We start from the raw sequence: 26,232 nt of genomic DNA, 5'->3' as shown, positions 1-26,232 counted from the left end.
GGATTTAGTTCAGTGGTTATGCTGTCTTTTTTTTTTTTTTTGGTACCACGGATCGAACTCAGGTCCTTGTGCCTGCGAGGCAGGCGGTGGAACAACTGAGCTAAATCCCCGGCCTATAATAACATGATTATACTAGGACCATTAAGTTCTTTCTATTGTTCCTCAAAAATACATTGAGAGAAATAAAATGGCAGAGTGGTGGTTAGTAGCAAAATTTAGCTTCTTGGAGATCCAGAATCTAGACACTGGAAATCTGTGTTTTTTTCTTTCGGTTTTTTTTTTTTTGGTACTGGGGATCAAACTCTGGACCTTTTGTTTGTGAGGCAGGCAGTGGAACCTCTGAGCTAAATCCCCTGCCCCCAGAAATCTGGAAATAACAACCTTTCTTTTTTTTTTCTGGTACCAGGGATTGAACTCAGGACCTTAAACTTATGAGGCAGGCACAGTGCCACTGATCTAAACCCCCAGCCCTAATAACAACTTTTTGAAGAAAAAAAGAGAAGCAAATTGCTGGGAATTGGGAAAGAACTGACAGGAAAAATTAGAAGCTACAGAGAAGTGGGGAAGACAGCTCACAATACCGAGAAAAGAAGGAAGTAATTTGGAATCTGATAGGTCATTTAAAACAAACCAATGGCCAGCATAATGTTAAATGGGGAGAAGCCAAGGAACAAGAAAGGATGTTCATTATCACACTCCTATTCAATATAGTTCTCGAAACATTAGCAAGAACAGTCAGTCAAGGGCCGGGGATTTAGCTCAGTGGTTCTGCCGCTTGCCTCGCAAGCACAAGGTCCCTAGTTTGATCCCCGGTACCAAAAAAAAAAAAAAAAAAAAAACAGTCAAGCAAGCAAAAGAAATAAAAGGGATATGTATAGGAAAGGAAGAAGTCAAATTATCATTATTTGTAGATGACATGACCCTGTATATAGAAGACCCAAAAAATTTAACCAAAAGACTCCTAGAATTAATAGCCAAATTCAGTAGCATAGCAGAAAACAAAATCAAGACACAAAAAGCAAGTGTTCTTGTACATCAATAATTAACTCACTGAGAAAAAATTAGGGAAACAATAACATGAAGAATCGGGCATGGTGGCCCAGATCTGTAATCCCAACACTTGGGAGGTTGAAGCAGAAGGATCACTGTGAGTTTGAGGTCAGCATGGGGTACATACTGAGTTCAAGGTCAGCCTGAACTAAACAGCAGTCTCAAAAAAAAATAGCATGAAGAAAAATTAAATGCATAGGAATTAACCTAATCAAGGAAGTGAAAGATCTCTACAATCAAAATTACAGAACATTGACACAAAAAAGGAGATCAAAGAGGATATACAGTACCAATATTGTCAAAATGGCCATAATTCCAAAGCCGACACACAGATTTAATTCAATCCCAATTAAAATACCAATAGCACTCCTCATAGAACTAGACAAAACAATTCTAAAATTCATAAGGAACCAGAAGAGACTCAGAGTAGTAATTCTGACTAAAAAGAACAATTCTGGGTAAAGTAACAAAAACAATTCTGGGTATCAAGAACCCAGGAGGCATCACAATCCCAGACATCAAGTTAGACTACAGAGGTACAGTGATAAAAGCGGCATGGGATTGGCAAAAACACATTGATCAGCGGAACAGTATAAAGGATACAGAAACAACTCCAAGCACATTCAGCCACCTGATCTTTGACAAAAGGGTCAAAAACTTATGCTGGAGAAAAGATAGCCTCTTTAAGAAATGGTGTTAGCATTTAATTAAAAAACAAATTCATAAAAAAATGGAAACAAAGTCTTTGTAAATGGGGAGGGATGGAGGGGTTGAAGGGAGGGCAGGGGAAGGGGGAAAAAATAAGAACCAAGAGAGAGTATGTAAAGGTGCAAATTCCCAGTGATGAATGTCATTATATTGTATACCTAAAATGTACCAATAAAATAAAAATTTTTTAAAAACATTCATAGACTGAAGGTCAAGGGATGGAAAACAATATTCCATGCAACAGGAATCTGGAAAAAAGCAGGAATAGCTTTTTTATTTGCAGACAAAGTAGATTTCAAGCCAAGACTAATTAAGGGAGGCAAAGAAGGTCACTACATTCTGGTAAAGGGAACAATCCAAGAGGAAGAGATGACAATCATATCCATATATATATATATATATATATATATATATATGCACCAAATAGGAGTGCACCCAACTATACAAAACAGATATTAACAGACATGAAAAATCATACTGTTACACTAATACAGTTGTTTCTTTCTTTTCTTTTTGGTACCGGGGGTCGAACTTGGGTCCTTGTGCTTGCACAGCAGGCAGCAAAACCACTGAGCTAAATCCCCAGCCCCACACTAATACAGTTGTAACAGGGGAACTTAATACCCCACTGTCACAAATGGACAAATCAACTAGACAAAAAATCAACAATCCTGAGTTCAATCCCCAGTACAAGAAAAATAAAAATCAACAATGAAATATTAGAATTGAAGCAAATTTTTGTACAAATAGACTTAGTAGATGTCTACAGACTGTTCCACTCCACAATATCAGAATACACATTCTTCTCAGATGCACGTGGGACTTTCTCCAATAGACTATATACTAGCTCATAGAACATGCTTAAGTAAATGCAAAGGAATGAAATAATCCTCATGCATATTGTCAGACCATAGTGTAATGAAATTGGAAATCAACGGCAAAAGAAACCACAAAAACTCCATAAACACATGGAAATTAAATAACACCCTCCTAGGGAAGAGTGGAGGAGGTGAAGGGCACACAGGTAATGGGGAAAAAAAATAAGAACCAAGATATATCATGTGCAGGTACAAACACCCAATGATAAATGTAAATGAATTGTATACCTAAAATGTACCAATAAAAGAACTAACTAACTAACTAAATAAATAACACCCTCCTGAACAACGGGTCACAGATGAAATTAAAGAAGAAATCAGACAATTTCTACAATAAAATGATAATGACAATACAACATACTGCAACTTATTAAAAATTAAAGTTAAAATTAAAGCAGTCCTACGAGGGAAATTTATACTGGTGAAGTCCCATATCAGGAAAACAGAATGGGCTCAAATAAATAACCTAATGTTGAACCCCAAGCTTCTAGAAAAAGAAGAGCAAGTCAAGGCCAAAGCTCATACGAGGGAGGAAATTATAAAAATCAGAGCAGAAATTAATGCAATGGAGACTAAGAAAACAACATAAAGAATCAATGAATCAAAGGGTTGGTTTTTTTTTTTCTCTTTTCTTTTGGTACTAGGGATTGAACTCAGGACCTTGCTCATCCAAGGCAGGTGTGGCGCCAGTGAGCTAAATCCCCCACCCCTGGAAAGTTGGTTCTTTGAAAGATTAAATAAAATTGACAAACCTTTAGCCAATTTATCAAAAAAAGGAAAGAAAAGACTCAAATCCATGCAATTAGGAAAAGGGTGAAATCACAACAGATCCTGCAGAGATCCAGAAGATCACCAATACCTACTTTGAGAAACTGCATTCTAACAAAGTGGAAAATACAGATGAAATGGACAGATTCCTAGATACATATGAATTACCAATACTGGATCAATAAGATATAGAAATTCTAAATAAACCAATATCAGCCAATGAAATTGAATATGTAATTAAAAAACTACCAACAACAAAAAAAGGCCTGCCCTGATGGATTCACTGCTGAATTCTATAAGAAATTCAGAGAAGACCTAATGCTGCTACTCCTCAAACTCTTTTTTTTTTTTTTTTTTGGTACCAGGGATCAAACTCAGGACCTTGAGCTTGCGAGGCAGGTGGTGGCACCACTGAGCTAAATCCCCAGCCCCTCAAACTCTTAAATGAAATTGAAAGGGAAACAATACTCTCAAATTCATTCCTGGAAGCAAGCACTGCTCTGATTCCCAAACCAGAAAAGGATCTAACCAAAAAGGAGAATTATAGGCCAATTTTCCTAATAAACATAGACACAAAAATCCTCAATAAGATACTGGCAAACACAATGCAGCAAATCATCAAGAAGGTTATAAACAATGACCAAGTTGGATTCATCCCAGGGATGCAGGGTTGGTTCAATATATGCAAATCAATAAATGTAATACACTATATGAACAGAGCCAAGAACAAAAACTATATGATCCTCTCAATAGATGCAGAATAAGTGTCTGACAAGTTCCAACACCCATTCATGATAAAAACCGTACAGAAAATTGGGATAGATGGTCTTTATCTCAATCTGATAAAAACCATCTATGTCAAACCAACAGCCCACATCACACTAAAAACTGAAAGTTTTCACTCTAAAATCAGGAACAACACAAGGATGTCCAATGTCACCACTCTTGTTCAATATAGTACTAGAAAACTAGCCAGAGCAATTACACAAGAGAAAGAAATAAAAGAAATAAGCATAGTAAAGGAGGGCTGGGGATTTAGCTCAGTGGCACCACACCTGCCTTGCAAGTGCAAGGCCCCCAGTACTGCAATAAAAATAAAATAAAATAAAACAAAACAAAACAAGAAGAGTAAAGGAAGAAGTTAAATTATGATTTGCAGATGACATGATACTCTACATAGAAGACCCCAAAAACTTCACCAAGAGACTTGGACTTGATAACCAAATGAAGTGGAGTAGCTGGATACAAAGTCAATACTCAAAAGTCAATAGCCTTCCAGTACATGAATAACAGACTCACGGAGAGAGAAACTAGAGAAACCTTTTCACAATAGCATCTAAAAAAGACATACCTAGGAATCACTCTAAAGAAGGAAGTAAAAGACCTCTACATTGAAAACTACAATACTCTGAAAAAGGAGACTGAAGAGGATATCAGAAAATGGAAAGACACCCCTGTTCTTAGATAGGAAGAACTAATATATTGAAAATGGTCAGACTTCCAAAATTGTTATACAGATTCAATGCAATCCCAATCAAAATCCCAACAGTGTATCTCTCAGAATTAGAAAAAACAATCCTAAAATTCATTTGGAACCAGAAGAGACCTAGAATAACAAAGGCAATTCTGGGCAACAAAGGCAAAGCAGGGGGTATCACAATCCTTGACTTTAAATTATACTACAAAGCTATGGTGATAAAAACAGCATGGTACTGGCCAAAGACTAGACCTGAGGATCAATGGAACAGACTAGAGGATGAAGAAACAACTCCAGACATACTCAACCACCTTATCTTTGACAAAGCAGCCAAATATCTTCACTGGATTAAAGATAGCCTCTTTAATAAATGGTTCTGGATAGGGCTGGGGATTTAGCTCAGTGGTGCCGCTGCCTACCTGGCAAGCAAAAGGTCGTGAGTTAGATCCCTGGTACCAAAACAAAGAAACAAATAAATAGTGCTGGAAAAAAATTCAAAATAAAACAACAGCTTCCAGTGCCAGAGATTTAGATCAGTGGTGCCGTGCATGCCTCACAAGTGCAAGGTGCTGAGTTCAATCCTGGTACTGAAAAAAAAATAAAAATAAATGGTGCTGGAAAAACTGGCTTTCCACATGTCAAAGATTGAAAGTAGACCCATATCTTTCACCATGCACCCACCTAAAATCAAAATGAATCAAGGATCTAAATATTAAAACAGAAACACTAAATCTGCTGGAAGAGGGAATAGGTAGAACACTTGAGGACATAGGAGTATGGCAAGACTTTATGAACAAAACTCAGACCACAGGAAAATACTACAAAGAATCAACAACTGGGCCCTCATCTTATTTAAAATCCTTTGCACAGCAAGAGAAACTACCAACAGAGGGAAGAGACTACCCAAAGTGGGAAAATTTTTTTACCAGCTATTCAGATAAAAGACTATTATCTAGAATATATAAAGAACTCCAAAAAATTAGGCCCCAAATTTAAAGACTCAATGCAAAAATGGGCATCTGAAATAAAAAGACACTTCTCAGATGAAGAATTAGAAATGACAAATGAATATATGAAAAAATGTTCAACGTCACTGGTCATTGGTGAAATGCAAATTAAAACAATGCTGAGATTCCTCCTCACTCCAGAAAGAATGGCTACTATCAAGAAATCAACCAGTAACAAATTCTGGAGGGGCTGTGGGGAAAAAGGAACCCTGCTCCACTGTTGGTGGGAGTGCAGACTGGTGCAACCACTGTGGAAATCAGTATGGAGATTTCTCAAGAAACTAAAACTAGAGGGTCCATTTGACCCAGCTATATATCTTCTTGGTATCTTCCTGAAAGAATGAAAAGCATCATAACACACCAATATATGCACATCCATGTTTATAGCAGCACAGTTTATAATAACTAAATCTTGGAAACAGCCCAAATTTCCATCAACAGATGAGTGGAGAAAGAAGATGTGTATTTTTTAAATACAATGGAATATCATTCATTCCACTGTATCATTGTATCATTTCATTCATTTAATACAATGGAATATCATTTTTTTAATACAATGGAATATCATTCTTCCATAATACAATGGAATATAATTCTGCCATAAGGATGTGCTTCAGACATTTATAGCTAAATGGATGGACCTTGAGACCATACTCCTAAGTAAAATAAATTGGATACACATGTTTAAATACTGCATTGTTTCTCTGGTGTGAGAAACCAAAAGTGGAAATAAGGACTGAAATGTATAATGGATGTTGGGAAACGGGAAGAAAGTGTTCAAATGGGGAAGGCAACAAGGGAGGAGGGAGGGAGAAAGGGACAACAAAAAAAGTGAAAATAGAAGGAAAAATAGAAACAAAGTTTCTGTACATAGGGAGGGGAAGGGGAGTGATGGGGAGAAATGGGATAAAATAAAATTTATTTTAAAAAGAGAAAGAAATGTTGTTAAGCTGAGCATGGTAGCACATCCCTCTAATCCCAGCACTCAGGACACTGAGGCAAGAGGTTCACCATGAGTTTGAGGTCAGCCTCGACTACCTAGTGAGTTCAAGGCCAGCCTGAGCTACAAAGACTCTGTTTCAAGGGGGGGGGGGAAAGATGTTGGGAATATTGGCTATCCACATGCAGAAGATTAAATCTAGAGCCATATCTTTCACTATGTATTAAAGTAAAATCAAAATGTATTGAAGATCTGAATGCCAAAAGCAGAAATAATCTGCTGCAAGACAAAATAGGTAGAAATCTTGAATATATAGGCATAGGCAAGGACTTTCTGACTACAATTTCACCTGTGTAAGACAGTACCAAGAATCAACAAATGGGATCATATAAAATTTAAAAACCTTTGCACAGCAAGAAAACAGCAAGCAGAGTGAAGAGGCAAACCTACAACCTACAGGATAGGTAAAAGTTTTTGTCAGCCATTTTTCAAACACAGAATATCTCAAGAACTCAAAATACTAGACCCCCCCAAATAGAAGTCCCAATAAGAAAATGGGCAACTGAAATGAATAAACACTTCTCAGAAGTAGTACTGAAAATGGGGGGGCCAGGGATTTAGCTCAGTGGTTTCTCTGCCTGCTGTGCAAGCGCAAGGACCCAAGTTCGATCCCCGGTACCAAAAAAAAAAAAAAAAAAAGAAGTAGTAGTGCTGAAAATGGCCAATAAATACATTAAAAATGTTAAACACCTGTGACCATTAGAGAACTGTAAGTTAACACAACACTGAAATTTCACCTTACTCCAGAAAGAATCGCTGTCACCAAGCAGTCAAATAATAATAAATGGTGGCAAGGCTGTGTGTGTTGGGGGGACCCGTCTACACTGTTGGTGAGAATGTAAATTAGCACAAACATTATGGACATCAATATGTAGAATTCTCAGAAAACTAAAACTAGCAATTTTTCAATCGAGCTATTCCTGTTCTAGGTATCTTCCTGAAAGTTAGGATATCACGTTACAGTGACATATGCATACCCATGTTTATAATAGCACAGCTCATAATAGACAACTTTGGAAGTGGCCTATATGTCCATCAGCAGATGAATGGTTAAAGAAAATTTGCCACTTATACACAACAGATTACTACTTTGCTGTACACTTGAATCACTTGTAGGAAAATGGACATACCTTAAGATCATAATGTTTAGTGAAATATATCAGACACAGAAGCTTAAATATCCCATGATTTCTCTTATTGAGAAATCCAAAATATAAATAAAGAGCAAAATAAAAGATAATAGGAAATAGGGAGATATATCGTTTGCAGTAGGGAAGGGGACTGAGAAATAGATGGTGGAAGGAGGGAAGGAAAGAATAGGAAGTAAAAGGGACTAAAATGCAATATGTATATAATAGCAACTCCACATGATGAATGTATTTATTATGTATGGAAAACATATACTAATTTTTTTAAAAAGAGGAAAAGAAATAATAGTTTTTTCATAAATACAGTTGGGATAATTGGGTATCCACATGGAAAAGAAGGAAAGTATATACTTGAAACACCTGAACATATGCACTAGGAGACATGTAGAAGAATGTTCATAGGAGAAAATGACTTAGAAGAAGGAGCAGCATTATTCATAACATCCCAATTCATAGCATCCCAAATTTGAGACACCTCATGATCCAACAGTAGAATGGATAAATAAAATGTGATAAAATCATGCTGTGTGGGGATGCATGTTTACAATCCCAGCTACTGAAGAGAATGAAGCAAGAGGACTGCAATTTCCAGGACAACTTGGGAAAATCAGTGAGGTCCTATCTCTAAATAAAAAGGGGTGGGATGTAGGTTAGTGGTCAAGCACTTGTCTGAAATGCACAACACTCTGTGTTCAATCCCCAGTACTGAAAAGAAAGTGACATTTTCTTAATTTTTTTCTTTTGTGGAACTGGGGATTGAACTCAGGGCCTCTGTATCTCTGAGAATTCTCACTCCTTTTTTTATTATTTGAGAGAAGGTCTTGCTAAATTGTTCCGGCTGATCTCAAACCTGAAATCTTCCTGCCTCAGCCTCTGGAGTAGCTGGGATTACACACATGTTCCTTTCACATCTGGCTTCCTAAGAATAATTCACAGCAAAGACATGAACAAACTACAGTATCATATATTATATACAAAAATTAAGGTATGGTGCCCGCTTCGGCAGCACATATATAAAAATTAAGGTATGTACTATACAATTTAATTTATAAAATTCATTTCAAAACCAGGAAAAATTGTATTATTTAGTGATGCATAATAATAAACTACAAATAAAGGCAAATTATGATTGTGGTTATCTTTATAAGGGAGTGCTATGGCTTGTTATCTAGATGTTCCCCCAAGTCTGGGAAGTGGCTGAATCCTGGGTGTGTGCTGGATCAGGGGGCTGTGATAACTAAATTGATTTAGCAAAGATCTGGGTGTGGATAATGGAAGCCCCACCCTGAGTATGGGTGACACCACCCAAAAGGCTTGTAGGACTTCTCACTTAACCTACTTTATCTAGGAAGGCTTCTTGCCTGAGTCAAGAGTTGGCTTGAAAACCACGCAGAATTAGTCAATGAAGGACGATTGTTTCTCAGGATTGAGGTATAATAAGAGAAAAAAAAAAGCGATGATTTTATAACTCTTTGGAGTCTCTGGCTTGGATGTATTAATTAGGAATGATTTTCACTTTCACATATGCTGACTACATAAGGACATTAAAATTATTTTGGGGTGAATTTTGCTTTGATAAATGTTTGAGATTCCACCACAAACCTCATACATTTACTGTAAACCAGATACTAAGGACTTTACCTGTCTTAACTCATTTAATTCTTTCAACAATGCTATGAGATTGTCCTCATTTTATAGATGAAGAAACTAAGGTAGTCAGAGGTTAGTTAAGAGTTTGGCTGAGGTTGCAGAACTGGAATTTGAAGCTGAGCATTTTGATTCTAGAATTCTTTGATTGGTTGAGACAGGGTTTCACTATATTGCTCTAGTGTTCCTCAAAGTCCTAGACTCAAGTGATCCTACTTCAGCCTCTTGTCTTAGGATTATAGGCAGGTGCTACAGTGCCTGGCACTGCTTTTAGAAAAAAAAAAAAAAAAAAGGAAGAAGACAGCATCAGTTCTGGAACTTTTCTTAGGCTTCTTCACACTATAAACTTATAAACTATGGTATGCTTTTAATGACACGAAGACAATTACCTCCTCTTTTACTTCATCCTACTGTTTAGACCTTTGGTTTTCCAATGACAACCAACTGTCATTCTTTCTGGCGATTCCAAATTAAAAATGCAGCCGACCTCACCCGTTTTTTGTTTTTTTTTTTTAAGCCTAACACATATTTCTATTTTAAAAACTGTAGGGAGCAGGGGAAGTTACCAGAACCTCTGCAGTAAGTCCTAGTCTCCTGTGAGCCACGGCAGCACACGGTGAACTACAGGAAAGGTAGACAAATGAGACTGAGAAGAAGGTGAGCTTTGTGTCTGATCAGTGGTGCTCTGGGCAGCAAAGACAAAAGCCCCAGTTTACCACACCTTTTATTCAGTACCTCGTAACAAATGACTTGCAGAGAATTCAGTACATCGGGAGAAACAAATGTAACAAATGACTTGCAGAGAGTTCAATAGTTCACATTAGGATAAACAAGGTGTAACGGAAGGCTTGCAAGAGAGTTCAGTACATCTCCGGCAAACAAGATGTTAACAATCCAAGAACAACGAGGAACTGAGCAGATGTTTGTTCTCCCACGATGTTTCTTGTCCTGGAGAATCGCAGCATCACTGGATCACTAAAGTCTCAGTTGTGACCGGAGGCCAAACTGGAGTTATTCTGTAGCTGGGCTGTAGGCAAGAGAACTAGGCTAACCAAATGATTTTTCCCTAGAATTATGTAGCATTGCTCCCAACAAAAAACCAATTGCATAGTTTATTCATACTTATTTGGTCAGCCTCCTCAGTTACAAGTGTGCTTTGAAAAAACCCACCAAGGTTTTTAAATTAACGATCCAAGATAAACAAAATTTTCGGTTTTGAAGAACATGGATAAACCTTACAGCTATGTACTGGATTTGGTGTGCTACTGTTCATTACAGCACTTTGTGGAACGTTAGGAAGTGACTAATACACTAATTTATTACCAGAGATCACAAGAGCTGTTATAACTGACAAGTGTTTTTACTCTCCTTACGCTTGATAGTATGACAAATTTGGGAAATTATGTACTTCCAAATCACCGAAGATGGGGAATGGCATTATACAGTAAGTTCTGCAGGGCTGTTTTTCCCTGTCCACATTATAGACACGATACAAACACCATCAAGACATCTAACTATTCCATAACAGGTCACACCTACCCAGACTAACTGGAAGACCACAGATCATAACTAGAATCACAGTTACTGTTCTTCACCTAGTGGGCTTGAGTTTCTTGAAGATCTACAGCACACAAACTACCCCGGTGCCCACCTGCCTCTTTATAGCCTCCCCCAGAACCGCTCGCCCTTCAGCCTTTGCGCCTTTCCCGATGGAGCCCTGGGGAGCTCCCCAGTCTCCACCCAGCACATCAGCCTCTTCACCTGGAGGCCAGTTTAGAGGAAAAACGGACAGAGGGGAGGGACACAGAAAGAGCGAGAGAGCGAGCGCAATGGTCAACTCCTCAAACTGCAGCCCCTTCGCGCGCCTCAGCCCTCCTCCCGGGGGCTGAGATTGGAGAGGAAGTGGGAAGGTTCCGATCTGCTCCTCAGCCAGTGCCCTCATGCCCCCACCCTTCTCCTCAGCACGGGGCTTCGGCGCGCCTCGTCCCCGCCCCTCGCCCCAGGAGAGGAGAGGGCGGCGCAGTAGGCCTCACGGAGAAAAGCCGGGGCCGGCCGACCGCATCGGCCCCACAGCCACGTCCACCGAAGCCGGGCACCCCAGCCCCGCGCCCGCCGGAGAGCCAGGCCAGAGGACAGCCTCAGAAACCGCGGGCGCCGGATGCGCGCTCGCGTCACTTCCGGGCGGTGCAGCGGCGGCCACTTGGAAGATGGCTGCGCCCTGTGGCTCGGAGCTGCCCGCCAACTCGCCGCTAAAAATCCCGAAGATGGAGGTGCTCTCCCCAGCTTCTCCTGGTGGCCTGAGCGACGGAAACCCATCGCTGTCCGACCCTTCCACGCCTCGGGGTGCCTCCCCGCTCGGGCCGGGCAGTGCGGCGGGCTCGGGGGCAGCGGCGTCCGGGGGTCTCGGGCTGGGGCTGGGGGGCCGCAGCGCCGCCTCGTCCTCGGTCTCCTTCTCCCCTGGTGGCGGCGGTGGCGGGGCTGCGGCAGCCGCCGCCGCCGCCTGCCGGGGCATGTCGTGGACGCCGGCCGAGACGAACGCGCTCATCGCAGTGTGGGGCAACGAGCGGCTGGTGGAGGCGCGGTACCAGCAGCTGGAGGGAGCCGGCACGGTGTTCGGCAGCAAGGCCCCCGGGCCGGCCATGTACGAGCGCGTGTCCCGGGCCCTGGCCGAGCTGGGCTACGAGCGGACCCCGTCCCAGTGCCGGGAGCGCATCAAGGTAACCGGCCGCCCGGCCTGGGGCAGCGAACCAAAGGCAAAGCAAAGGCGGGGAAGCGGGCCTCGGGGGCGGGGGCCGGTCTGAGAGCGGGGCTCCCCTCCGGGGCCCGGTGGGCGACTCGCATCTCCTCCGCCTTTATCTTCTCTCCCTGGGAAGAGGGCTTTTTTTCCTTATGGCCGCCAGCCCGTAGGTTTCCTAAGTTTGAAGTTGGGCGTGCCTGCCGCCGCCCCTTTTTCCTGCCAATTGAGGATGTTCTGCGCTCTGAAGTTGGTAGTTGCTCATTGTGCGCGGTGCGGCTGTCCCCGTGCCGCTGGCGCGTGTCGCCCCCGCCGCCGGGGCCCTTCGCTTTGTTCCAGACAGAGGGGCTCCCAGGCAGAGGCTTACTAGCTGGGGCTGGGTTGAGGAAGGGCTAAACGGGGGCCGTTGAGCCCCCACTTAGGAATTTTCTGTAGATGGTGCAGCCTTTCGAAAAGCGCTTTGGAAGGACCGGCCTTTGTGTCAGTCCCTTTGCTTCTAACTTGAGGTGTGAAGGATGAGTGAGACTTGAGATGCTTTGGAGAATTGGAAAGGCTTGATTGTAGCCAGGTTGTATATTGTTCTCGTGGAGATAGTGGACACCTTGAAAGTAAGCCTGGCTGAGAGTTGTTCTGGAATTTGGATCGTCGGTGTCTACAGAGTTATGCTGGTTGAGCCCTGCTGTTTCTGACAAGCCCCTTGAAAGCCAGTTTACTCTGCTGTAGTCACTGTACCAGATGTGATGAGAGCAAGTAAAACTGCATCTGGCAGTCCTTGTGTATCTGCATGTTTAATGCAGAGGCTTGATCTGGGCTACTGACTTTTATCTAGGTATTCGAATTTGTATTGGTAGATAAAAGAGTTGCAGTTTACTTAAGCTCTTGGCCGCCTCATAGCATCTGTGAAAAGATTTGGGTAGGGTTCTCCCAGTTTTCACTGAAAATACTTCTATTACTTACTCATAGTGGCTGCATATTTTCCTGGTAGGGCTGGCACTTTTTCTGGGAACTCCCGAGGGTTGGGTTAAAAACCACTAAGAACAGTTTTAAGTGAGAGTAATCTCACTAAAGAACAATCAAAATCCAGTAAGAACAGTCCTAAGAGTGATCACACTAAAGCACAAAGATTGTGACTAAGTTATGAGGTCTTGGCTCCTGTAGTGTTCATTAGCCCATTTTGTTACTTAGAAAATTTGGTCCAGAAACCAAGCTATTTCACACGTACTCACTGCTGTGGAAGAAATTTGGTACCCATTACGAAATTAAATTTTTTTTTGGTAACATATGCCTTTGGACTTCATATGCATCCCATTTTTTAAATGTTATTAAAGTAGTAGCTGATAGGGAAAAGTGTATGAATTTCATTCATTGTTCTATTCAAGGTCATTAAGGGTAAATTTTTCATAATGTTTTTTGCACTGCTCTGGATAGCACCTAGCTATGAACTTTTCTTGAGTTTAGAGCTTTTCTTGAGTGCACTTTAGGCATGTGTAACTATTTAGCTTGCTTAATTTTTGTCCATAGAAATTTCCCAAGTTGTGCCAGAATGAATGCCTGAAAAGAAATCTCAGGACTGGGGAGGCTGAAGGAGGAGGATTGTGAGTTTTAGGCCAGCCTGGAGGCTGTCTTGAAAAACAAAAACAAAAAAATTATCAAAGGGATAAAGTGTGTGCTATCAAAACCTCATTGAGGGTCTGGGGATTTGGCTCAGTGGTTCCGCCGCCTGCCTTCCAAGCACAAGGTCCTGAGTTAGATTCCCGGTACCAAAAACAAAAAAAAATCATTGAATTTAATCTCTCCATAAAATTGTTTCTCACACAATCAGGGCATAGCTAGTTAGTTGCTTCATTCTGCAGTTATGAGAAGGAAACCTAAACCAAAGAAAGGAGATGAAGCCTCTGAAAAAAAATTTAAAAAAGAGGATCAGTTTGCCCTTCTCTAGACAGTTAAGGTCAAGTTGAACTCAAACTCTTAGGATATTTTGATAATATGCAATTGGTGATGGTGGGATCTCTGGTCCACAGTAGTGGTTAAGAGGAAGGCAGGTAACAGTTGTTTTTGAAGGGCTCTACTCTTTAAATGATTTAGTCAGGGAACCCATACTTCTTTGTTAATGTTGTTCTTTCCTGTTACATTTATTAAGCTCTTCAAGGACAGGTTTTGTCTTATTCATTAGCATACTTATTAAATTCATCAAATGAAGTCCAGAAAGATAATTTTGCAAAGTATAAAAATATACAACAGTGCTCTTGACTTTGGAATATAGACTTTGGAACACAGTTTGAAAAGTACTACATTAAAAACTAAGCTCTGTCCTTTTAGGAGACTTAGTGTGAATGTGATCTTAAGCATAGAAGCAAATGTGGTCACTTGAAATCATACCAATTATGCAGTTATGAGGTGGATGTCCAAGTAATACAGATTATGCTTCTGAAGATAAAAATACAGCCTTAAATTCTCAGAGAGTCTGAAACCCCTGAAAACAAATCCTCAGGTCCCAGAAATACAGATTTTAGAACAAGTGATTTAGGAATCGCTTGCTTTATTATATTGATGAGTACTGGGAAAAGAAATTCAGTGATGCTTTTTCCTGTAGTTTAAAAAAAGCTAAAGTAGAAACAAAGTAGTTCATTAAGATGCAGAAAATGAGGAACTTCTTGTACATATTAGTGTAGCTCACTAAGATGTGAATTTGGAGCTAGGGATGTAGTTCAGTATAGCAGACATGAGGCCTTGAGTTCAATTCCTAGCTCTCAGAACAAAATAAAATGAACAAAAAATCCAGAGCTGGGCATATTGGCCCATACCTGTAGTCCCAGCACTCTGGGAGGGTGAGGCAGGAAAATAGCAGTTCATGCCCAGCCTGGTTAATTTATCAGTTTAGCAAAACCCTGTCTCAAAATAAAAAAGCTGGGTGTGGTGGTGCAACCTTCTAATCCCAGCACCTGGGATGCTGAGGCAGGAGGATCACTGTAAGTTTGAGGCCAGCCTGAACTATATAGCCAGAACCTGTCTCAAAAAAATAAAATAAAGAGCCAGGGATTTAGCTCAGTGGCACCGTGCCTGCCTTGCAAGTGCAAGGTCCTGAGTTCAATCCCTGGTACTGTGAAAGAAAGAGAAAAGAAAGAAGAGAAGGGAGGTTGGTTAAAATTAAAAATTTTAAAAAACAAAAAACGAATAGCTGAGTTTTCTGCCAGCCATTTTCACAGCCACTCTTCTGAATAACCTTAAAGCACATCACTTAGCTTCTCTGGGCGGTACCTCTTATCTATATAATGAAGTATTAAAATTGTAAATATAAAAATTGAATTAACTCAGATTTTGATACTAGAGTTCTTTTTATTACTGTTCAAATGACTTTAAGCATTCAAGATTTTGAGAGTCAGAGATAAGCATTTGTTTAGTGCATCAGAGAGTTTCATTTTGATGTCTGTTATGTTATTGGTGTTCTGTCTTTTGGATAAAATGGATGTTTGAGACTGCCTTGTTACGCAGATTGTTGTTTATTCTGAAGTTTTGTTGTGTTTCTATTTGCCAGAAGACAATTTGTCTGTTAACAATTCCAGCCCAGTTTTAGAGTCAGATAAATAAATCTGGAGGGTCTTTGTCTAGTCCTTGTGTGGTTTTTCTCCCATAGACCTTCCCTTCACCTTCACAAAATACTTAAATGCTTACTATGTGTAGGACCTTCTGCTGGATGATAGAATGAATAAGAGAACTGCTAATGTACAGTTCCTGTAGCCCAAGAATTTACAGTGCCCTGAAGCTTGTATGTACACATCAAAAAGTTAAAAAAAAAAAAAAAAGAAAAGAAAAAAGATACAAGACAATACAAGGGATGGTGTGCAGGGCATTACTTGATTAAGTGTTACATAACTAAAGCAGACTATAAGTATGATGACTTAAAAAGTGGGAGTGATCTCGTCATTGTCCATACTATAGTGGTTAAAAGATCTATCTGGACTTGGAATTCATGAAGCATTCACTTCTGAGCCAGATGCTACATTCACACTTCAGTCATTTAATCTGATACACTGCAAAACTCATTCTTACATCCCATATTTTGAGTGTTTTCCAAAAATTTGCCCCTTGAGAGTTGGCTAAGTTTTTGAAAGTGACATGTGCTAGCTTTGCTTCAAGATGAAATGCAAGGTGATTGCATAAGACCTAAAAAAATTTGCCTTTACCAGACAAGGTGCACACCCATTAATCCAAACAACCTGGGAGCCTGAAGCAGTAGGATCAGGTGTTTGAGGCCAGCCTGGGCAATTTAGTGACTTAACATCACCTTGTCTCAAAAAAAAAAAAAAAAAAAAAAGTGAGGATGTAGCTCAGTCTGAAAGCTCTGGATTAAATCCCCAGTACCACAACAAACAAACAAAAACTTTGCCTTTGTTGGGAGTAGCTCATCATACACATTTATAAATGTATATTTTTATATCTAACAAAATGTTTTGTTTATGCCTAACAAAATGATTATTTTCTTGGGTCCTTGCTTAGATTTATTCAGTAACTCATTATTGTTGGAACAAATTTTGTACTTGAGCACACAAATCACAACATAGTATATTTGTTTTTCCTTTTAGCTTTCAAGCCTCATTTCTTTCTTTCTTTTTTTTTTTTCTGGTACCAGAGATCGAACTCGGGGACCTTGAGCTAAATCCCCGGCCCAAGCCTCATTTTTCATTTGTAAGAATCAATAGGGCAGAGATAACTTGGAGCCAAAACATCCCTTTGTCCCTCTGTAACCACTATCTTTTGGTTTGCAGACTAATCTTTTCTTCTGCATTATCATTGAAACATTTCCAGGAATTGTCATAAGCCACGCAAAAATAGTTCATAAGAAAGATTTAGTTAGATCCTTCCCCCAACTTCTGTTGTTCCCGTCATACTGTTATTTGAAAGGTTGTGAGTTCCAGTTTGCTTGTTGGCTTACAAGTCTGACAGAGGGTTGATAGTATTTTAGAAGAAATAGGCCATCTTTGACTGCTAACTGTACACTTATATTTTGGCTTTCAGTTTTGGAAGTAAATCTAACAAGGGCCTCCTGAAACTGAATGAATAGGATTCTTAAATTTATTTCCTGGCATTTTGGGAAATCTAATAGAGTCAAGTTATATATTCTGGATACTTCATTGAGACAGTCTATAAAAGGAAAAAGAATTTCGAAAGCATGATGTATAAACAGTGCTGTTCAATAAAACCTTTTGTGATGATAGGTTCTTTAGCTCAGTTCAGTGTGATAACGTGGTTATTGGGCCCTTGTGTTTATTGGCTAGTTTGCCTGAAGAACTGGATTCTTAGTTTTATTTAATTTCAATTAATTTAATTTAAAGTTTTAAGTAGCAACATGTAGCTGGTGGCCACCGGGTTGAACACTTTGTAGTAAAAAGTTGTTGTAGTATTAGTCTTTATTTTATGAGGATTCTCTTGGCCACGTACTCAGACCTCTAGGGGGAGCTCTGGGTTCCTTCTTATCCTTACTAATTTACCCCTGTGTAGGAGGAACCTTGATTTGTCAAGAAAAATGGAGCTTTTAGCACAAAGAATGAAAGTATTATAGCTTCAACTGAAAGAGGCTGGTAGTGTATGTGTTCTTGGTTCTGTGGGACACTGCTGTCCAGTAGAATTTTCTATAGTGATGGAAGTATTCTCTATCACACTCTAATATGGTAGTCACAAACTACAGGTGACTATTGGGTGCTTGCAGTGTGACTAGAATGACTGAAACAATTTTTAATTTTATTTAATTTTAATTAAATTTAAATAGCCACATGTAACTAGTGGCTGTTATGTTGGCAGAATAACTTTGGCATAATGGTGTTCAGACTTTTTTTGCTATGTACTCCCAAAAGAGTTTTGAAATCCATGTATTTTCCCAAACATTAAAATTTCTCATAATATATTTAAGACTTTATAGAAGGTTAATAGGATATGAAAATATTAAATCTAGTTTGAGATAAAGAAGATGGATATAAAATATGAATAATGTACTTTGAATCTGAAAAATCCACACAAATTTCTTATTGGTAGGTTTTGTCAAATGTATCTTGAAAATGTTGGTGATTAGGAAATATTTCAGTTACATTTAAAAGAAACAATGGGATTTAGATCAGTGGTGCCACGCCTGCCTCAAAAGCACAAGGTCCTGAGATTGATCCCTGATGGGGGATGGGGAACAATGGCACAAACCTAAATTGCCTTGGTCATTCTAAGTTCTGGAGTCAAGCTTCACCTAAAAACAAACATACAGAGTCAGCCAGAAAATGTATATGTCAGGAAAAGAACAATTTGTATAAATATTTGAATACTAAATGTATTGAGACATCATGAGATTAATACAAGTTACCTTTGGCCTCTACAGTTACAAGAAGTGCTCATAGTGGTGGCCATTAGCTTCCAGACATTTATTAGTACAGCAAACTACTGAAGTGTATGTACATTCTTTTGTCAGACTCTGTATGTAAATGACTGGATGTGACAGGAATCCCTAAGGCTCTAAGGTGCCTTGATCATCAGTACAGGAGGCATATGGCTGTCTCTGTTAAAACACTTTAGAACTCTGAAGATCTCAAAGCATCTTTTGATCTTTTGGGTATCTTTCCTGGCTGATACAGTGGGACTGGGCCCTTGTATTCTACTGCTCTTAGAAAGCCCAGAAACAGGAAGATTAAAAGGGAAAGGGAAGAGCTTAGCTCTTGGCTAAAGTCCAGGTAGAGGGGCATAACTTGGTTATCTTGCTCCTTTCCTTTTATTAGATTCAACTGGTAGATGCATCACACACTTTCTTTGAAATAATAAGGTACAGGGCCAGGGATTTAGCCCAGTGGTTCTGCTGCCTGCCTCACAAGCGCAAGGACCTGTGTTCGATCCCCGGTACCAAAAAAACAAAACAAAATAAAATAATAAGGCCTGAAATAGGGACTTTGTTTTTTCATTATTCAGCAAATATTTTTACCTCCCATGGTAGGCTCCAGAAATACAGCCATGAACCATTTACCTTCAAGGTGTCTACCTTCCTGTGAAGTCAGAATGAAAGGACTAGTTTTGTATTGTGAACAAGGCTGTGTGTCTTGTTGGTGTTCACATCAAGCTTGAGGCACTTCAGGACCACATATGATCCTAGGTTCTCAGGAGGTGAATCCTGGAGCTGAAGTAGCATTTAATTGGCAGAAGGCAGTGGGGTAGGTGATCAGCTGGTGTAGAGCTCAGAGGCAGCAAAACGTACAATAGTGCAAACTGCAAATGCAGTAATATTGGAGGGCCATCAATCCACCAACTGTCTAGAAAGGAGGACAGGGAGAGATAAAAAAAGACAATAGAGACTTGCATTAATTGCTAAGTACATGGGGGGCTGGGAAGTCAGTGCCCCAGAGTGAGCAAAGACAAAGATACTCCAAGCTAGCCACTATTTATTGGGTACACACAATAATTGGAGTATTGAATGACTTAGAGGGCTGTGGTAATCCTATGTTGATGAGGATCCTAGGTTGCTGAGGATCTCAGGTTGATGAGGGGGTAGAGAAAGCATTCTTATAATATTGCATTCTTACAATAGTAGGTGGGACTAGATTGGAGGCTAACGAAGTTGTCCTTCCCCCAGGTGAAACCTTTCTCTCTCTCTTTTTTTAAAATCACTACTTGGGTTCTTGAAGAACCAGGATGATGTACTCTTGCTCCATGGAACCATTAAGGCCTCAACCTGTGATGGAAGCAAAATGGAGTTATGTCTCTGCATGCCATAGCTGGCTCTTGGGCCACGTGACATTGGGCCTTAGACAGCTGTAGTCATACTTTAATTACGAAATGATTTTTTCCCCAAAATTATGTAGAATTGCTCTCAACACAGTAAGATGTATTTATCCATGAACCTCAGACTGGAAGAATCCAAATAGTGAAATTGTTTCAAAAATTCTTAAGTGATCAATTGTTTAAAAAGTCTTGCCTTGCTCTAGGCATCCTGGTTCATGACTGTAATCCCAGCACTCAGCAGGCTGAGGCAGAAGATCACCGCAAGTTCGAGGTCACCTTGGGCTAGGCAGTGAGTTCAAGGCCAGCCTGAACTACACAGTGAGACCCTGTCTCAAAAGTTCAAGAAAAAAGGGCCAGGGATTTAGCTCAGTGGTTTCACTGCCTACTGCGCAAGCGCAGGGACCCGAGTTCAATCCCCGGTACCAAAAAAGAAAAAGAAAAAAACCCATGCCTTTTCACTGTAATGCATGGCAAATGGTGAGATAGAAGGTACAAATGGTAGGTTAGTGTTTTCATAAAGATTCATTTAAAAAGATGAATCTGATAGTTTTGGGATGACAATATGTGGGTATATCAATTCTAGGTAATGTTTTGCTAACTAACATGTTTTTTATAGTGCTGAGCTGCAGTTGTACAGATATCCAATTTATTTTTCATTCCTTAATTTATATACTGGAAAGAAAAACCAAAGCAGTGTATCTTTTTTAGACTACCCACAAAAGGTATATGTTTACCCTGGGACCTAGTATTTAAATAATATAACATATGTAAAACTGAAATAAATTTCATGAAATAACAGTGATTATCACCAGGCATGGTGGCGCAAACCTATAATCCCAACACTGGGAGGCTAAGGCAGAAGGACTGAAAGTTCAGTCAACCCCACCCTGGGCAGTTTAGTGACTTACCAAGACCTTGTCCCAGAATAGAAAAGGGCTGGGGATCTAGCCCAGCACAAAAGCCCTAGTTCAATACCCAGTACTGGAAAATGAGAGACATCACTTATGTAACATTTACTATGCGTCATATACTATTCTAAGTGATTTATAAATATTATTTAACCACAAAATGTAATACCTGATTACATGCAATACAGTATTCTATTTGTGCACAAGCAGTCCAGCTCCAGAGCCTCTTTAGCAACAGTCTGTGATACATGAAAGCATCTTCCTCTCCCCTCCTCATCCTTCCCCCCTGACCTTTTCAGCATACCTCCTCCTCCCACCCATCCTGTGGTACCACTTAGACCCCTTCTCCAGCCACAGCCTCAGGGTTTCCAGAAATTCCCTCACCTAAAACTGGTGGAAAGAAGACCTGGGGCAGTGGGGACAGCCGCTCCCACTGGTACTGAGCCGCAGGGTCGCTCCTCGGGGACTGGCAGCTCAGGGTCACATTGGCCCCTGCACGGGGCACACCCAGGAGTCTGCAGGCTGGAGTCGCTGGAGGAACTGGGGAAGGGAAAACAGGTTAAAACCCACACCCAAGAGACCCACAGACACCGCCTCTGTCACTCGATGTCCTGCCCCCAATTTTGGCCCCTTGGGAGGGAGGTGAACCTGAACTCTTGTGGGGTGGGGAGGGATCTGGAAGTGTGTGCTTCTCACTCACCCAGCACATTGAGTTCCACAGTTTTGCTGTCATGGCCCTTGTGTTGCACATTCACGGAGCAGCTGTAGGAGCCAGAGTCTTTTTTCTGGAGACCCTGCAGCCTCAGGGACACATTCCGAGAGGGCATGGCGTGGACCAGGGATACTCCAGGGTTGCTTGACACGGACCCGTTGATGTAGGCCAACACCTGGTGGGGGCAGGACAGCTTCTTGTTATTCCATGATGCCCTGTGTTCACAGTTCAGCCAGTCTCGCTCTCCTGAACTAGCCTTCTTCATGTGAGCCTCAGTGTTCACCCTTCTCCCCAGCTGTTTCCCTAGACTCTGCCACTTCATTGCCCACTGAGTATTTAGAAGGGGGTCACATCTCACAAAAATTGACTTCTCAGCCCTCTACTAGAACATAAACAACAATTGATAAGAAGATGAGAAGATACTAAAGTGAGATCAAGATGTCTTTAATCATTGTGACATTTTAATCATTTAGGCACAGGATACCAAAACTCCAGAAACATCATTAATTTGTAACAGCTCATGTCCCAGATACCCTTCTGAAATGTTTTATTCTATGTTGTCTTGGATAGCTGGAGCCTAGGATTTGAGAGTAAAAGTGGAGAAAATGGATAGTAAGAAGAAATGAGACGGGCCGGGGATTTAGCTCAGTGGTTCCACTGCCTGCCTCGAAAGCGCAAAGTCCCAAGTTCGGTCCCCGGTACCAAAAAAAAAAAAGAAGAAGAAGAAATGAGACTGGATACATAAATGAGATCAGGTGGAAGTAAGGAGTTTGAAATTTACCCCAGTCATCAAGGGATTTTAAGCCAATAGTATTATGATTAGCCTTAAATTTTAGAGCAATCACTGACTGTAATGCGCAGAATGGAAAGGGTAAAACTAGAAGCATAAAGAGTAGATATTTCTTGCAGTAGGCTGGATAAAAGGTGCAGAAAGTGGCTATGAAGCTAGAGAGAAGATAATATTTCATACCTATTGAAATAGAGGCTAGGGCTAGGGATTTAGCTCAGTGGCACTGGCCCTGCCTTGCAAGTACAAGGTCCTAAATTCAATCCCTGGTACTAGAAGAAGGAGAAGGAGAAAAATCAGGGCTGTCTACAGAATCTGAACATTTTCATTTACAGGATTTGTTAGATCTTAACTTTCGGTGTTACTTGCCATCTGCTTTACCAACTTACACAAAGACCTTCCTAGCTTACGTTTTTACGATTCATTTCTCAGAACCCATTACGATACAGGTAGAACACTGTATTAGGACAGGCCTACCTATGTGTTGATGCTTTCCACAGACTCTTAGGCTCTGGACTGCTCCCCAGTCTTCAGAAGTGATTATCTTGCCATTATTTTTCCTTCTTAACATTACCAGAGGATAAGAACTAAAATTCAGATCTAAAAGTTCAAATGTTAATTATCATAGTTACCCTGAAGTGTGCTTCTGTAATTAGGCTAAAGTAGAATAGCATTTTCTCCCCATGGAAAGCTACATCTGTAATGTTTAAAAAATGAAATAAAATAGGATGAAAACTTTCTGAGTTTCAGAAACAGAGTAGTAGTATAAAGTGCTTTAGATTTTAAACATTTGATTGTTAACATTCCAGTGATAGTTTCATTTTGTTTCTGTTGTGGACGTCATGCACTGTGTCATATTCTGCTTCCTACTTACCAGTGCAGAAACTTTATCCAGTGTTTAAGTTTAATTCATAATTCTTTGCCTCAGATGCCTGTGTTACCTATTATCTGGGATGTATAATCTACCTTGAATTTTTTCTCCTGTTGTTTTTTTTTTTGGTACGGGGGATTGAACTTGGGACCTTGCGCTTGCTGAGCTAAATCCCCGGCCCTCTGCTGTTCTTCTAAATACACATTTGAAGGATGTCTGCATTTGAAAAAAGACACATTTAATTAAATCTGTATAATTCTCATCTGTTTGTAGTTGAGCAAGTCCTTGAGAGCCAATGGAAATACTTTTTTTCTTGGCATTAATCAAGTGAGTATTATCTTTTTTTAGTAGACTGTATTGTTACTCTTTAGTAAAATACAAACCTCTGTTTGGGCAGTTTAGCCATCATGTTGTCTTTATATATATGCTCTTGGCTGTACTCATAAATTAAAATTTTGAGCTACCAAATATTACTTCATTCAGTGTAGATTGAGGCAGTAGAGAAGTCATTTACTTAGATGTTTTTCAGTTGCATCTCAGCCTATGTAAGATGATTTTGTTGAAATAGCTTAAATGAATGTTACAGTATTGTTTCTCTGCTATCTTCAGATTACTTCATTTATCTGAATAATCTAATTATGTTTGTAATTGATGTTAATAAAAGTAGAATAAATACCTACCCAAAACTGCTTTTAAAAAAAAAGGAAAAAACTTTTCTCTAATGGAAAAATCTGGTTTATGATTTAGAAAGAATATGATAGGTCAAAAAAATACCTCAACCTTATATTTGGTATCTCAATTGCCTATATACAGTCTGAAGTATTTTTATCCACTCAATTGTTCATTCATTCATCAGACATTTATTGAGGGCCAGGGATGTAGCTCAGTGGTGCCATGCCTGCCTCACAAGCATAAGGCCCTGAGTTCAATTCCCAGTACTGGAAAATAAGAAGAAAAAATAAATTTATTGAGAACTGGGTGTGGTGGACACCTGTAATCCCAGCACTTGGGAGGCTGAGGCAGGAGGACTGCCGTGAGTTGGAGGCCAGCCTCGGGTACAGTGAGTTCAAAGTCAGCCTGAACCACAAAGTGAGACCCTGTCCCCCCCAAAAAATTATTTTTGCTTTGTGAATTAGGATTTATATAATTTAATGTTATTCTTTTGTGTATATGTAGCTGTGATTATGGTTTGCATTACTGAACAGCGGAGTGCTACATGGTTACTCTTCATTTATTAACTAGTTTATGAATACCTCTTCTTGACCCAGGGACAATGCAGGGTCCAAAGGTAGTCTTGAGCCAAACAGGTAATTCCTTTCTCTCTTGTACAATTAGGAAAATTAGAAACAAGCTTAATAGTTGGGATTTTGAGAGATCAGAGTTGTGCCAATTTTAGAAGTGTAAAATATTTATTTATTTCTTTATACTGTATAAGTAATATAATCATACTACTAAATCAAGAGGAAAAATCAAAGGAAAAAATTATCTTCATTATAGCATAACCACATATCCATAAAATGTTTTGGCATTTTTCAGGTAGCGATAGTGGTGAATCCAATTTTAATTTTCGTATACTTCCATGCACCAAAAAGAATGAAAGCTCTACATGCTTTTTGTTCTATCAAACTACAAGAAAATATGTAGGTCATTCATGCCTCTTTGTCTTCATGCTGAGTTTTGCCTGCCTCCTGCTTACTGTAAATAGGTTGCCCTGAGTGAAGCTTAATTCCCTGAGTGGGTGGTTAGGGTCCTTTTCTTTCAATACTTTGAGTTATATGAGTTAGCTGCTTCTTGCTTTTCCTAACATGTCTCTGATGTAGACTGCTACATACAGTAAGATTCCTTTGAGTATGTTATCCCTACATGTTATTCCTACCACCTGCCTTGTAATACAATACTGCTTCTATTTTTCTGTACTTACCTTGTTTTATAAGCCCCTTTGGTCTTCATACAATGCCACTGTCTCCTTTTTGTAGTAATTACAACGATAGCTAACATTTACTGAGTGCAAGTAATTATGCAAACTGTTAAATGCTTTACTTTTGTTTTCTCATTGAATGCCTACAACAAATCCATGCTAGAAGTATTGTTATTAGCTCTATTTTACAGATGTAGAAATTAAAGCAGAGATTAACTTGTCTAATATCACAGAGCTTGCAGGTGGTAACTGTAGATTATGAGTCATTAGCCTACATTTATTGAATTTTGACAATTGAAGTAATGTTTTTGGTAATAAGTGTCATAAACAATCACAAATGCAATACCAAAGTCAAATAGATAGTAACACCTAGATGGACACCATCATGTGTATAATGTTTATATATATATATTTCTTTTTTTCTGATTACAATGTGAAATTTTAATAATATTACTATAATTTTAAACTTTTCTTTTGTATAGATAACTAAAAATAATGCTTAATATAAAAATATTGCTAGGAAATTGAACATTTTTTATTATATATATTTAACATTGAAAATAAAACAAATTTTTTAATTCTTGCAGATAATTATTTCCAAAAATTATAGACACAAGGAGAAACATTGATTTGGAAGTTAAGGAAGAATCTAAAACAAGTGAACTAAATCCTTTATTGTAGAAAGTTCATTCATTGATTTATTCAAGAATTTATGTAAGTGATGGGTGCTATTTATTGGACTACCACCTCTTTGTAATGGAGGTTTGAATTCTAGCAAGAGAAACATTTACAAAGAAGAATTACTTCTTTTTAATTTTTTATTGGTACAATTTAGGTATACATAATGATCACATTCATCTTAGGGAATTT

At 39.5% G+C, this 26,232-nt stretch overlaps 2 protein-coding genes across 5 annotated transcripts in view; one reads left to right on the top strand and one right to left on the bottom strand.

The window, feature by feature from the left end:
* The first annotated feature begins 10,327 nt into the window (after positions 1 to 10,327).
* Positions 10,328 to 26,232, top strand: part of Msantd2 (Myb/SANT DNA binding domain containing 2) — a 33,503-nt gene continuing 17,598 nt past the window's right edge. For 2 of the 3 annotated variants that reach the window (XM_004874474.3, XM_004874473.3), the window contains exon 1: positions 10,328 to 12,400. In XM_004874474.3, coding sequence (XP_004874531.1) covers positions 11,624 to 12,400 — 777 coding nt within the window. In that variant the 5' untranslated portion in view covers positions 10,328 to 11,623. The remainder of the gene's footprint in view (positions 12,401 to 26,232) is intronic. The other variant, XM_087183926.1, reaches the window with a different exon arrangement.
* Positions 15,743 to 26,232, bottom strand: part of LOC101722104 (endothelial cell-selective adhesion molecule-like) — a 35,130-nt gene continuing 24,640 nt past the window's right edge. The window contains exons 3-5 of one of the 2 annotated variants that reach the window (XM_087187822.1): positions 21,775 to 21,961; positions 21,459 to 21,614; positions 15,743 to 19,697 (exon numbers count right to left, since the gene is read on the bottom strand). In XM_087187822.1, the coding sequence (XP_087043948.1) occupies positions 19,537 to 19,697; positions 21,459 to 21,614; positions 21,775 to 21,901 (444 nt within the window). In that variant the 5' untranslated portion in view covers positions 21,902 to 21,961 and the 3' untranslated portion in view covers positions 15,743 to 19,536. Of the gene's footprint in view, positions 19,698 to 21,458; positions 21,615 to 21,774; positions 22,090 to 26,232 lie in introns of those variants that run through there. The other variant, XM_087187408.1, reaches the window with a different exon arrangement.

This window comes from Heterocephalus glaber, unplaced genomic scaffold (genome assembly GCF_053883595.1).
Source record: "Heterocephalus glaber isolate CG9 unplaced genomic scaffold, H.glaber_assembly_v1.0 deba00000006, whole genome shotgun sequence".
Classification (NCBI taxonomy): Eukaryota; Metazoa; Chordata; class Mammalia; order Rodentia; family Bathyergidae; genus Heterocephalus; species Heterocephalus glaber.
This window is presented reverse-complemented; position numbering and strand designations above follow the sequence as displayed.